This window comes from Lycorma delicatula, chromosome 7 (genome assembly GCF_047948215.1).
Source record: "Lycorma delicatula isolate Av1 chromosome 7, ASM4794821v1, whole genome shotgun sequence".
NCBI classification, from domain to species: domain Eukaryota; kingdom Metazoa; phylum Arthropoda; class Insecta; order Hemiptera; family Fulgoridae; genus Lycorma; species Lycorma delicatula.
Window position 1 is genome coordinate 142,679,599 of NC_134461.1, and position 14,875 is coordinate 142,694,473.

At 28.9% G+C, this 14,875-nt stretch overlaps 1 protein-coding gene across 1 annotated transcript in view; it reads left to right on the forward strand.

Annotated features, from left to right (window-relative positions):
- The window catches only part of LOC142328123 (cell adhesion molecule 1-like), a 615,871-nt gene extending 602,934 nt beyond the window's left edge, over window positions 1-12,937 (forward strand). Inside the window, exons 6-7 of the mRNA XM_075371644.1 lie at window positions 7,162-7,351; window positions 12,630-12,937. Coding sequence (XP_075227759.1) covers window positions 7,162-7,351; window positions 12,630-12,760 — 321 coding nt within the window. The 3' untranslated portion in view covers window positions 12,761-12,937. The remainder of the gene's footprint in view (window positions 1-7,161; window positions 7,352-12,629) is intronic.
- Window positions 12,938-14,875: the final 1,938 nt, after the last annotated feature.

A 14,875-nucleotide genomic window follows, 5' to 3' on the forward strand; every position in this document is an offset into this window, starting at 1 on the left:
AATATTATGAGGGTTTTCACTACCTCATATTCGACAGTTATATGTGTTCACCTTGACACTGATATGAAACTTCGACTCATCACTAAAAGTTACAATGTCTAAAAAGGTATCGTTGTCTGCAATTCTATCACCGATTCCACACAAAACTGCAACCAAGAAACTTTGTCGTCATTTGTAATGTGTTGAACCACAGTTAGTTTGCATAGTTTCATGTGGAATCGTTTACATAATACGCATCAAACAGGCATTTGTGGAATGCCCGTCTCACATGACGCACGTCTAGTTGATTTCATCGAACTACAGCTTTCAGAACATTCAGTTTACAGAACTCAGCTTTCTCTGAGTTCTTCCACAAAAAGCTTCAGGGACGCGTGCCGTCCTGATGATTTTACATGTTTAACACAGCAAAGTGCCTCAAATCAGCCGATTTGGAAGTCGAGAGTTCCAGCGTTCAAGTCCTAGTAAAGGCAATTTAATTTTATACGGATTTGAATACTAAACGGTGTTTCAATTAACTAACATCTCAGGAACGGTCGAACTGAGACTGTACAAGACTACATTTCATTTACACTCATACATATCATCCTTATTCATCCTCTGAAGTAATACCTGAATGGTAATTCTCGAAGGCTAAACAGGAAAAAGAAGAAGAGCAACCTGTCTGAACGAAGGTTTGGTACCAATAATAAATTATTCGCCTAGTAGGAGACGCTCTACGAAAATAACGTTGAACTGCATTTACTGACTACAAATTGTGAAACGAAAACATACAGCGAGCACGTTTTGTACCAGTAAATGTATCCATTTTTAACAACCTTGTTGACAGAACTGGTGGCCGAACTGTGCACTAATTTACTACGTGAATTATAATTTGATGTGTTTTATTGTGAAATGAGACAACCGAATCTGTCTGTAAGTTATCTAAATAAATTTTTATGTTTTTAAAGTTATAAAGTCTTTTTTCAATCAAGCATTTTTTTTTTTTTTTGAACGGGAGGGTAATTTATGATGAAGTTTTACTGTAAAATTATATATATGTTAACATAAATCAAAGCAGTTTTAAAAATTGAAAAAATTGGTAATTATTTATTTTGTCCGCTTCCCCAGCACCAAAATTACTTTCCAAGAAACGTTTTAATTTGTATGTTTACAATGTTAAATGGAAAAAATCCATCAAAATATGTACAACCAATAAAAAGTTACCTAATTTTTTTTTTTTTGTGGCAAGTGAATTATAACGAAATTCTATAATAATATTATTATTATTAAAAGTTTAAATAAATCAAAAAAGTTTAAAAAAATTTAAAGCTCCCCTACCCCGAATGTATATTTGTTTTTGCCAGTTGCACTACTACTTTTTCTAGGAAGATATAAAAAAAAAGTTTGGTTACAAAAAAAGTAATAAATAAAAAGATATCTTTTTAAATTTTGGAAAAAGAGGAATATCAGGGAAAATTTTTTTAAAATGCTTAGATAAGCACGCAAATCTGTACTTAGCTTAATATAAAGTGAGGTTATATTGGCCAAAGGTTTAGAAAATTGACCTCAAAAAACTATCTACCCAACCCCCTGGTTATATTAACCCCAATATTTTAGCTAAATATTGCTCCATATACAGGGGTTTCAGTACGAAATTTCATTTAAATCGTTTTATCCAGTCAAAAGTTATTAAGCTTCAAACACGCCAACACACATATAATCGTACATTACCCCGACTTTTCTTTTTTTGGGGTTTGTTCATGAAATGTCGAGAAATTCAAAAACCCTCATACATCATTTTTTGCTAATTACCATACTTTCCTTTTTGCAGCATAGCTCTAGAACTATGATTGTCAGAAAAGTAAAAAGTGAGTTTTTTTCTTAATAGTTTTGTGAAATTTTGCATAGATACTAAAAATAGGGGTAATTATTAACAATTATAATAATAATGATAATAATAATAATAATAATAATAATAATAATAATAATAATAATAATAATAATAATAATAATACTTTATTGTTAGAAATATTAGTATTAGTTTTCCAGTAATGCATGATGAGCAAAAACATTAATACAAAGAAATAAATTAAAAAAGGGTAGAAAAATAATACTAACTGACAAAGCAAGTTGTATATGAGACACAATGATATCAATTGATACAACAGTCTGCAACCCATAAAAAATTAAAATAATGAAAAAGAGATTCTATCCTAAAACAGTTTACCAAATTTTTATTTAAATAATGATGACTATTTTCACTGTTAAACAATCATCAATGAGAACAGCTGATGTATACCCCAAAAAAATATACGCATATTGATGTGGGTATATCACTAAGATTTTTTTCATCCTGTGTAACATAACGCGATTTTCACAACGTAGTTTAGAGAGCGGAACGGAACGCAAGGATAGCGGGAGTTTATTATCTCCTTACTAATCGTAGGACCTGGACAAATGTTCCTTGTTGCAATGTCTTTCTTTTATCGGGCGGGCTATCGTTTATTTAGTGGCGGTTATCGGTTTTGTGTTTTATTTTTGGACGTATCTGGTTCTGGTTCTTTAGACCAGTGAGAAATAATTCACTGGGGCTGATTGTGGGAGACTAGGAGTATATGTGCTTCGTTCTCCGGCATGTTTAGAGACAAACTTAATGCTGCTTCGGTTAGTGGCCTGTCCCAGAAAAATTATTAAAAATACAGCGCTGAGTTAAATGGTTTCACTAAATGATCACTGAAAGCATACACAAAAGAATTGACAAAAATATAACAAATTCATGAAAACGAACTATATCAGAACAATAAAGAAGGAACAAAAAGCAGAAATGAAAGTTGTATATTGCTCACTGTATAACAAGATAATTTTTTTTTTAAATCACAACGTTAATATTACTATGGCTAAGTCTAGAAAATTGTTTGAAAGAACTTGCATTTATAAATTAATCGATAAAGACAACAATTGCAATTTAGAAGACAAAAAGTAAATTAAAAAAATGTATTATTTATTATTATTATTATTTATTTTTTATGGGCATCGACTACTAAGGTCATTAGCCCTCGTCACATTGTTTAAAAGGGGTTAGTATCACCATCAGGATCGTCACATGTAAGGGTGTAAAGGGCCCTTACATTTTATTTAAAAACGCAATCTAAACAGAAACATTAATCACAACAACAAGACAAAAACAACACTTATGGGGTGTAAAGGGCCCCGTTATTAAAATTTGAGATAAAATTCTCAAAGAAGATAAAAGTAAAACTATAAAACAATACCATACCATTCCATTTATTTTCTTATACCCGTCTCGTTTAGTTGTTAATTTTAGTACCCTCGGGGCGACCAGAACCGCCGTTTAGCAGTATATCAGTCGCGCCAAGATGCCGTGGCAGTTGACTCCCCATATAAACAGGTTACAGGCATGCACAGCGCCCACCCATAGCCTCGCGCCCTCAAGCCACCCTTGAGGGTCTCCCATGCCATCATTGGACATACCCCGAGTCACTGCTCTTGAATGCAGACGAGCCAGGATGGCCTAGGCAAGAGGGCTACCTCCCGTCACTACACGTGCCATGCTTCGAGACTCCTATATATAAATGAAACTACCTCTTAGAGACTCTTTAACACAGCTTTAAATTTTCCATTTTTACAAACTTCTAAGAAGTCCACTGGCGTGTAAATAAGCAACTATCTTTTCTTCATTTCCATTATCCAGATCAGCAGTAATGTCATTTCTTAGACGGAACCTCTTTCTGAGGTCCTTATACGTATATTGTACTCTCTTCTATTAGGTGCTTAATTGTAAGTGTTTTATCGCACACACCGCACATTGGTCTCTCTTCGCCGGAATATTTATTACTATTTCATAATTTATACAGATTTTTAAATGTATTTATTTAAAAATTTTTAAACATCTACTTTTTTCGCACTTTCTACTGTTGATGATAATGATTTTTCTACACTGAAATGACCATTAGGTTTATATTTTAAATAAAAATATTTTTAAACGGTTTTTGGAACGCGATCAACAAGAAATTTAAATTAAGGATCATGAAAAAGAATCAAAATTCTATATTTGTGTCAAATATTCATACGCTCGTAAGGGCATTTAAGAGTAATTATTATTTTAAAATTATTTAAGTTCCGTTTAACGTTTAGATCAGGAGGATATTGATCGTAAGCTCGAGCGAATTCATCACAGGTAAATTGTAGTGGCATTTTTCATCTAGATTTAGCCTATGTCTGTGGTCTAATAACATAATGTATTTTTTGCGAATGAGATTCAACATTTTAAGGTAGATTTAATCATCTTTTTTTAACAATAAATTCAACTGTAGGTGCTGTAAATTAGAGCCCTAAGTATTATGGTACAGCATGATGCTGTAACATATAAGAAATGGTGTTTCTTCAATATGGTATTCAAACATTAGCTATGTTTTTAATTATAACAATATTAAAATGCACATTGTAATAAATGCATGTAATATATATTAACATTTTATTAAAATTAAATGAATAGTTTTTGAAAGATTAAATTTTAAAATTGACATTTTTAGGAAATGTAATGAAATAAATAAATATTAAAGAAATAAAGTAGGGAAGAAAAATTCTCATTCAAGAACCGTTGAAAATCATCAACATAGTACTGGGTTCGTTGGCCGTTGCTCAGCATCAAACCAAGATGTAAGTTGAGTTATGATTTAACATGATTTCGTTTCGTTTATCGGAGTCAATAAATGCGAGAAACGTAATGATTTTTTCAATAAAGGAACGCATTTTTCTCATCGAACACGTCTTTCGTGAAGGTGATAAGTATACCGATTTAGTGATGCAAAAGTTTTCTTAAATGTTTCCGAATATTCTGCTCCTCACCTCAATGCAGTTCCAACTCTGGAACTCAACACAGCAGCAAGATTCCGGACTTGCTACCACAATAAACCTATAAAAACTGAAACTTTTCTTTTACAAAGTAATGTGTTTTCAACAACTGAAACCTACAGATCATGCCAAAAGACTAAATTATTGTAAATGATTTAAACGTTTTATTGACCGAAATTTAAACGTATTCTCGACATTACGTTTTTTACAGATGAAGCGTGGTCTCATCTAGGAGGGTACATTAATTCACAAAATTCACAACTGCGGTCGATAACTAACCCCCATGAAATACATGAACAATCTTTAGACGAAGCGAAAATTGTGTAAATAGAATGCGCATTGTGGGTCCATCTTCTCTAAAAATACATTTAATAGTCACGTTATTGTGTTGTTTTAATAAACTTCATTACTTAGTTTACAGAAGTGGAAATCAATCACGGTTGGTCCAACAAGAGGATGCTGCCACAGCGCATACAGATAATAGGTCAATGACGCTTTTATGAAATCTTTTTGTTGAACGAATCATTTTGAGTTGTTTATGGCCTGCACGATCGCCCTATCTGATCCCTTCTATGGAAGGGGGCACTAAAAAAAGCAGTGTATCGCAACAGACCGCATACGATTGACGAAATAAAAACTGCAATAATTGCATACGTACGAGATATTTCAGTATATGAGTTGCTTAAATTGTTTGAAAACAAATTTAAACGTTTGCAGTGTTGTATTGATGTTGGAGGAGGTCATTTTCATAAACTATTTATAACCTTTTATAAACTATTCCGGTTATTTTAATATAAGTTTCTATAAAATAATGAAATAAAAATACAAAGTAATAATTAAGAAAGTTTTGTCATTACATTTCGGTAATTCCAGTGCACATCAACCTTCCGAACATACTGCAAAACATGAATAAATGTCGTTTCTTCGAGAAATGATTCGGGGAGTTAAAATAAAACAAAAATTTCTACAACATATGAAAATTCTTCTCCCTCCATATGCCTTTTTAAGCTTTTCAAAAATTCGGTATATATATATATATATACCGAATTTTATATATATATATATATATATATTTTGAAAATTCGCAACGAAATAAACAACTTTAATGTTTTAAGTTTTCAAAAATTTCAAAACGGCAGCCATTTCGATAGTTGAATCATTAATAGTTCAAGAATTAATTAATAATTTATTGATCTTCAAATTGATCTTCATTAGGTTATATGTAAAACAGTTTATTACAACAAAATGGCACCTCATTTATTCAAATAGGATTTCAAATAACACAGTAAGAAGGAAATCATTATAACGTGTCGACGTTTAAATTTAAACTTAAAATTTATTCAAATATTCAAGAATTTTCCTTCAAAAAATCAATAATTCTTTTTTTGTATCTCAAATTACATTTACAATCGGCTTCGTAAATTAGAAACGATTTGTAAATGTCATCGCAATAATATAGTTTTAAAGGAGTTTCCCTTGAAACACATTAATTAAATATATTATAGACATCAACAGTAAGTCAAAGGTAGCATAAGTATTGATAAATTCCAGCCGGTAATGAATTAGAAATAAGAATATCCAGTACTACGAATAAAAGCATACGTAAAAAGAAAAATATTAACATAGGAAAAAATAACGTTATAAACATAAATGACCATAAATATAGCACAAATACTTTGCTGATGCACAGAACCGGTTTTAGAATCACTTTGTACAAATTAGCCTGTTAGATGCGATTAGTTGTTTCCTGCCAAATAACCATTATAGCTCCTTAAATTTTATATCTAGCTGTATCTTATTTTTTAATGTTAAACTTCCACGTTAGAAGACGATCAATATGAATACCTAAATTTAGGTGAATACCTACACGTGTAGCTCGCAGGATGTAATCTCCATCTAAATGGATTCCTGGGCGGTCACCTCTTCTCATTGCGAATGTCAAATGAGTTGATTTCGTTTGATCGACCTTTATTTTCTATTTCTTCAACTACTCGGCTAGATTGCAACGTAGTCGAGGCATGAGTTGGATCATCACCAACAGCGATGACTGTCAAACGATGCAATACTAATATTGTCTTTGACTTGTAGATCTAAAATGAAGATGGAATAAAGGATAGGTTCCAACACTGAGCCCTGAGGAACACCTGAGAAAGTATTAAAGAATTCAGATTCTTGCATTTAACCTACAAAAAGCGTCCGTCCAAAAGTAACAATTAAAATGAAAAAAAGATCCTTTAGTTAGAAAAAAATATGATACTCGATTTATTTTGGCAAATTATTGTTATATAATTTTTATTTATGTTACAGGTAGAAGATAGCGCAATAAGAACATTTCCTGAACAAATACCATCGTCAGTGACTGTGCAATTAAGTTTTCAAGTAAAAGAAGAACATAGAGACCAATTAGAATTAACTTGTTTAGCTACGATACCCGGTTTTCTCGGACATCATGCACGTCATTCTCAATATGCCGATCACAGAATGACAACCGTATCAGGTAAAAATATTAACAATTTATTATTATACAATCGTGCAGTACGTATTGGTAATATAATAACAAATTTAGCTGTGCACAAATTTTAAGAATTTTTTTAAACTGTTTATCATATAAATGTAGTATTACATCATGATAATGCGTTATATCATATATTTTATGTATCCCTTGATACCAGTAATATGTATAATAAAAATACAAAAAATTTCAGAAAAGTAAAAGGATTTTGTCAGCCAATGACATACTGAATATAAGATAAAAGCGAAATTTTAAACGAAAGAAGAAATATAAAGATAAATAGGAAATAGTGGTTGTTTTAGACTATAAATTATTATGATTTGTTGTTAAGAATCATATAAAGACCAGTAAAAATAAGGAGAGAAAGTAAAATAAGATGTGAGTGGTTACAGACATCAAAGAATGACAACTTGTTGTCATCTAAAGCCAAATTTACGAAAGTTGAAAACATATTTCCCATACTATGATAACATCTAAATAAACGATATTTTATTTTGAGATCAGTAAAAATAAATTTACTTTATTAACCTTAAATACTAATTAATATAAAACTGGTAACAGTTAGTGAAATAAACGTAATGATAAATACAAAATTTAACTTAATAATAATATTCTGAATAAAGAGTAATTTAAAATAATTTCTAAATTTCAATTACTGAAAGTAATTTATCAAATAATTATAATAATCGTGTTCCTTACTTCAATATAATAAACCAAGAGTAAAATTATAAATCCAAAAACGGTAAGGTTTCTATCTTTTTCTCTCTATAAAATAATAAAATATAGAAATATAATATCTTCAAATTTCAATACAGTTGTTATGTTAATTCATAAATGACTAATATTAGAAAATATTATTTTGATAAAATAATCAATTCTCAGATTAATTAGAATTTCATTTTATAAAACTCGATTGGCTGCGTTTTTTCATCATACACCATAATTTCATAGAGGTATTGCGAAATGCTTTTACAATTTATGATTAAGAAAAAGGTGTATCAAGGAAGTCGCGAGCGGGAAAAGTGTCGTAATTTCGTTTAAAATAATTTTAGTATTATCATTTTTCTTCTAAATAAAATTTCCAAAAAATTAATAAATAATTTTAAATTAGTTGCATTTTATAAGAAAATAATAATTCCTACCTATTAGAAAATATTGTTTATTACCATGTTTTTTATTAGAATAAAAAATAACGGGAGGAGATTAATTTACACTTTAATATAATCCTGATCGCCCGTTTAACTGGAATTTTCAGTAGAATTCTATGCGAAACTTCTGAATGGAATTCGTTTTCTCATATAAATAAGAAAAGATGGAATTCGTTTAACATTCGATGGAAATGAGTAATGGTTCATTGCTCAAATAAAAAAGCGAAAAAAAATCAGTTAGATTTCTGTTCTTCACTAAAATTTTATCAACAACTGGTTGTTGTATTGTTAAACCGTAACATTTTTGCATGCCGGCAGTAGTCGTTCGTACTCTATTTACTTTAACATAGACTGAAGTTAATAAATTCATTCTTCTAATTATACAAGTACATCGCATCCAAAAAAATTAAAATTAAATTGTAAACCGTACGGTAACAGACTTGTGGATATCATTTCTTCCCCTCATAAAACAAAAATTTCTGTAATATAAATAAAATTGTTTTTAACAAACGATACTGATATCAAAAAAAGGAAGACATGTATTTAAAACGTATTTAACATGTATTTAAAAAAAAAATATTATGTTAAATATATATAATAGACAATAGATATACAATAATATATAATAAACAATGTTTAAACGTTTTACTTTTTGCTTATTTTATGGAACGCTTAAACATTGTTTATTATCTATTACTGTATTTCTATTGTCTATTAGATATATTTAACATGTAATTTTTTTAAAATAAATTCTAAATTAATAACAGATTTTGATAATAGAAATGTAGAGACTTATCTTTTTTGATATCAGTATCGTTTTGTTAAAAATAGTTTTATTTATATTACAGAAATTTTTGTTTTTTGAGCGGAAGAAATATCTGCAAGACTCACCGTACAGTTTACAATTTCATAGTAAATTTTTTTGGATATCACTGCGTTTTGTTGGATTATTCTTGTATTTATTTATCTTTTTTTTGTGAATTACTGATTTGTTTAATCTTATGGATTTGTTATTCAAATTTATTGACTTAGAACAAACAAATTGAATTTCACGGCCAATTTTTTTTGTTGATAGTCATATCATTCACTTCATACTATATTTTTCATTTTTCAGTAAAACCTTTACAAATTGAAAATCCGTGTTGTAATATTGCACTTATTACTTTGTTAGTGTAATCCTCGATTTTTATCGTAAGTTCGATTTTACCAATCGAATTTATTTCTGTTTTATTTATTCCTTTTTTTAATAAAACTAGTATAATCTCTTGTAAACTAAAACTTTTATTTTTATTTTTAAAGAAGTGATGGGAATTAAAAAAATTGTTTCATCTTCAATACTTTTATTTACGTAAACGCATTTATTATTAAAACAAGTTGTAGTACATTTTCTTTTAAATTTTATTATTTTAAGTGTATTATCAAATTTTTGTACGCTTCCTAGTACTATCAAGTACTACATTTCTAGCGGCGCGATTCGTACATGTACATTAAAAAAATGAATAAAATGATATATTCGAGTCCCGCGTTTCATCAAATGGAAAAAAAAATTGGCTAACATAATTCGAGTTATTTTTTGAAAATATCCTTTATTCCAAATTTAAGTGAACTGAAATATAATAATGGTTTCACCGTTATTTATTTATTTTATTTTCCAATTTTCATTTCACTGTTAGGTTAGGTCATGTTTAGAACTGTAAACGTAGTTCGTTGACTTTGTCGCCTCTTACCGATGAAGTTATAACGAACTCCGTGGTAATATGGAAAATTTTGACGAAAATCTCAAAGTTTTAATACTTAATTATAAATGTTTGGTAATTAATTATTGTAATCTAAATCCTTACAGGTCTTCTAACATTAAGCATAGAAGAAATAATGTGTGGGTAAAAACTGCCAAAGTACTGCATGATTTTTCCGGCTACTAATAATAATAATTAAAAGAGTTAGAGCCTAAACCACCCTTCAATAAAGGCTAAAATAAGAAAAAGAAAGTTTCAAAATTTTTTTCTGCATTTAAGGGTTTATAATTTTAAATATTTTGAAATATTATTTATTGTTTTAAAATATATTTGTAGAGATTTCTCGATAGATCTGTATGTGAAGTATACACTTTTAAAAAATATTTGAAAAAATTTTAAACCAAAAGAAGATAAAGTAAAAAAAAATACAATATATCTTTCAATTTTAAAAGGTGGGGTTAATTCTTTTTGAAAAGGTTTATTTTATTTTTACTGTAGGCATTGTAAGAAACAAGTTTGCTTTAATAAAGTTTTCTGTAAAACGCCTCTGAAGAAAATTGAAATTTATTTTTTTGCGATATCCTTCAATTTCCTTAACGAATTTAAAAAAGTAATTAATATGATCAATGCCCCATATATAAAAATATTTGAGCCAAATTTGAAGGAAATCAGGCAATTCTGAGATAGGAAGGAAGAAATCTGGCACATATTTGTATGCACATTCATATGCACATATATATGCATGTTTTTTTGATCTAGATGAATTAGCTGGACCCTAGAATGTAAAGATTTGAAAAAATCCAATACCCCAATCTTTGATGTGATCACTATATCTTCCCCGTTAATATACCTATTCTAACTACATTCGCCGGGAAAAGTAATATTACTTAAAAATATAATTATCATTTACTATTGTTTAATGTATTTTTTTCCTCAATTCTCTTTGTTAAACGCTCTAGCAGAGTTCAATACTTCAGTAGTATGCACTAAGACATAAAATGTTGCAATCAAATATGTTTTTAATACACGGTTTAAAATATATTCAACAGTCAGTAAATGATAATTAATTTTTATAAGTAACTATATTCTGCTGACAGACTGAAATTTTCTAAAGAGAAAAAGAGAGGAAGAGAACGAGAAAGACTAAGAGACAAATTAATCCTACTAGAAAATAATTTTTAATATTTAGAGATTAAAGCAAAATCAAAATTTATATAGTTCGTATATCCGAAGTAAAATATTTCAAATTTTCCTCCGTTATAAGGACTGTATATGTTGGAATAATCTTTTTTATAAGATATGCCATTTAAGAAGAAGATTATATCTTTTATAGTAAGGCATTATTGAAAAGAAAACTGATAAGAAAGGCATTAGTACAGAACAAAAGGTTGGTTGGTTTTTATTACTATGAGGAAAACTAATAGAATTCATAATGAAAAAAGCACTGTATTATTGTCACATCATTTTCGATAAAAATACTTTTCTCATACATATTTCATGATGCATACAATATGGGCTAAACAATAAATATTAAAACCAATATTGTTTTCGCGAAAAGTAGTTTAAAAAAATAATAATAAGTTTAAAATAAAATATAAAGACCCAAAATCTCGGTCGAGTTTGTTAATGGGCACAATCGGACCATAGGGGTGGATATTGGAGGGCTTTTTCGAAAAAAATATATCGCTATAACTTGCTTATTAAGTAAAACGTCGAATTTGTTTAAAGTTCCTACTATTTTTTGGATAAGGGTCTAAAACTTATCTAAGGAAAGTTTTTATATCACCACCCATTGGCCCAGAAGTAGAAAAAATGGGATTTTGAAATGGCCCAAAAACATCATACCTCCCTTAATCGGCTCAGAATCGAATCGGTTTAAAGTGGCCTAGTCCTCTAAACATTACCTAAAACGTTTTTTCTGAAAAAAGTTTTGATATGACCAACCCTTACGGCAAGGGATAACCAAACATTTGCTGGAATAGTAAGAAGTTGGGGCTTGTCGTATGCTAAACATGTGAAACTTTTTTCACGTGCAACCATTGTCGTATTGAGTAAATTTGAAGTTTTTCTTAACTTTAACGTGGAAATCTTTTTTATCCCGTACTTAGCACCGATGAAATCTACCTCCTCCTTCCGGCGTGCCGAAAGGGATTTTTTTTTTTCATTTTAAATACTTATTCTCTTACTTTTTTCATTAAGAATCTTCTTTCAATTTACCAGCAGGTTCTTTCCGCCAAATTATAATTAGATCTGATAAAACATATGTAATTTCTACTTTTGTAAGGAGGTAACCTACGTGATGATGTATAAGAAAAAAATATATATATAGCTAAGTTTTATTTAATTTTGAAAATAATTTACTATTTTCTTTTATTCCAGTCGAAGTGATAGCTGCAGAACCAGTTGTGGAAGTAAACGAGATTGAAGATGGTGCACATTTAATCAGTAGTGATATCCACTTGATCATCTCAATTATATTTTTGCTGTTACTGTACAGCTGGCATCCATAAACAGAGGAAGGTCAGAAACTAGTTAAATTATACTCAAAAGTACAGTAAGTTATGATACAAAATTCATATGGATTCATTTCAATAACATTAATGAGAATGAATAATTATAAATAATAGAACTTCTAAGATGAAATTATTGAGTAATTATTCTTCGATTATGTATCATATTATTATTGTAACAAAAAAAATCAGTAAATTCAATGTTCTAAGCTTATTAGTATGTCGGTTGCGAAAAATGAGCGCATGTATTTAAAATTTAAAATGCAAAAATCTTAATTAAAATTTTACGACTCTGTCTTATCTAGTTCATCTTTGAAAAATATTTGGACTCTATTGGATTAAAATAGAAAATTATCTTAAAATCAGATTAACCAGTCCCTACAAGATTTATTTTGGTTAAAAAAGGATTCTCTAATAATAAAAATAAATATAATTTTAAATTTCTATCAAGATTATTATGAGCATGAAAGAAAATATCTAACTAAGAATTTTGGAAGCAAAATGATATACGATTTAAAGTTTAAACTATAATTTCTTAATTATATGATTAGCAATGAGAAAATAAAAAGTTACCAAAGTTATAAACATGAAATTGTGTGTTATATAAAAGAAAGCACAAGTAATTGGTATGTTATAAGAAATGAGAACAAAACTAGATGATATTATTGCGGTATTAGTATAATTATTAAACAGGGGAATGAATTATAAAAGAATTCAAATAAAAAGAATAAAAACCCTTTGGTAAGAGGCATACTTGAAGAAGAAAAATTCGTGAAATTATTAGTCAATTCCAAAGTTATATTTTGATTGATTATTGGAGTGAATACAATTGAGAGGCCAAATTCTATAGCCAAAAATATTACTAAGATTCATTTATTGTTCTTCAACAAGACTAAAAAATTAATATTCAGTCAGATAATCTGTACTACTGGAAGTAAAAAAAAAAGAATCGCCATAACTCGACATAATATATTCAGAAATAATTTTATGATACTCGTTCTAGCGAGAGCAATATTGACATTCTACATCGATTCTAAAACAAATTATTGAGAAATATAGCAGAAGCGCCATGGTTTACGACAAACATCGAGGTATATGATTGTATGGGAGTGCCAAGCGTTCGAGAGGAAATACGGCGATTCGGTACTAAATACAAAATGAGACTGGACATGTGAACTGGCCCCCGGTTAACCTTCTGGATAATGTTAAGTACCTGAAGCGGTTGCACATATTGGACCTCTGGGGGTTCTTTTGAGATATGGGGTGATCAGCTTCTTTATGATGTTTTGGATCATGAAAGTGTTTCGATTCATTTAGCCATTTTTTTTTCATTTCACTGTTATTTCGTTAGGTTTGTTTTTTGAATTCTTTGTGTGACTGATACGATTACTTCTTGGTGTTTTCTTTGTTTTAAGTTCTGAACTTGATCAATGTTCTTTGGACTTATGTATGTACTTGTTTATCTTTGTTATATATTTACGTGCACTGTATAATATATATATATATATATATATATATATATATATAATTCAGGTGTTTCAAGGGAAACTCCCTTACAATTTGATTATTATCATAAAATTTAATTATGGTTTCTAATCTACGAAACCAATTGTAAATAAAATTTGAGATAAAAAATATATATATATGCATACTTGATTTTTTTAAGGATTTGAATGGAAACCTCTTTTTCATGTCATTTATTTTTTGTAATCAAATTAATTTATGGTTAAAGTTAGTTGAAAACGATTGTAAATAAAAAATTTACTAGCAAAGTACTGGTTCGTTATTTATTTTTTTTTTTTTGTTTCTTTATATCAAACGTATTAAGTATTCGAAGATGTTCTGGGAGAAAGACAGAGACACTATTATTACACTATGAACATTGTTAATAACTAACGAAATTTCCAGAAAATTACTCCTAAAATACGACAAATTCAAAAAAATAAAATAGAAAAAAATTTATTCAATTTATACTGATGCATTAACCAAAATTGATGTATTTTTAGAATTTTAATAGAATCAGAAAAAATTATAAATAATATATAAAAACGCCTTTTCTTCTGAGATACTTAGGGCTTTACCTTTTCTTCTAAAAATTTAAATCTAAAAGGCATA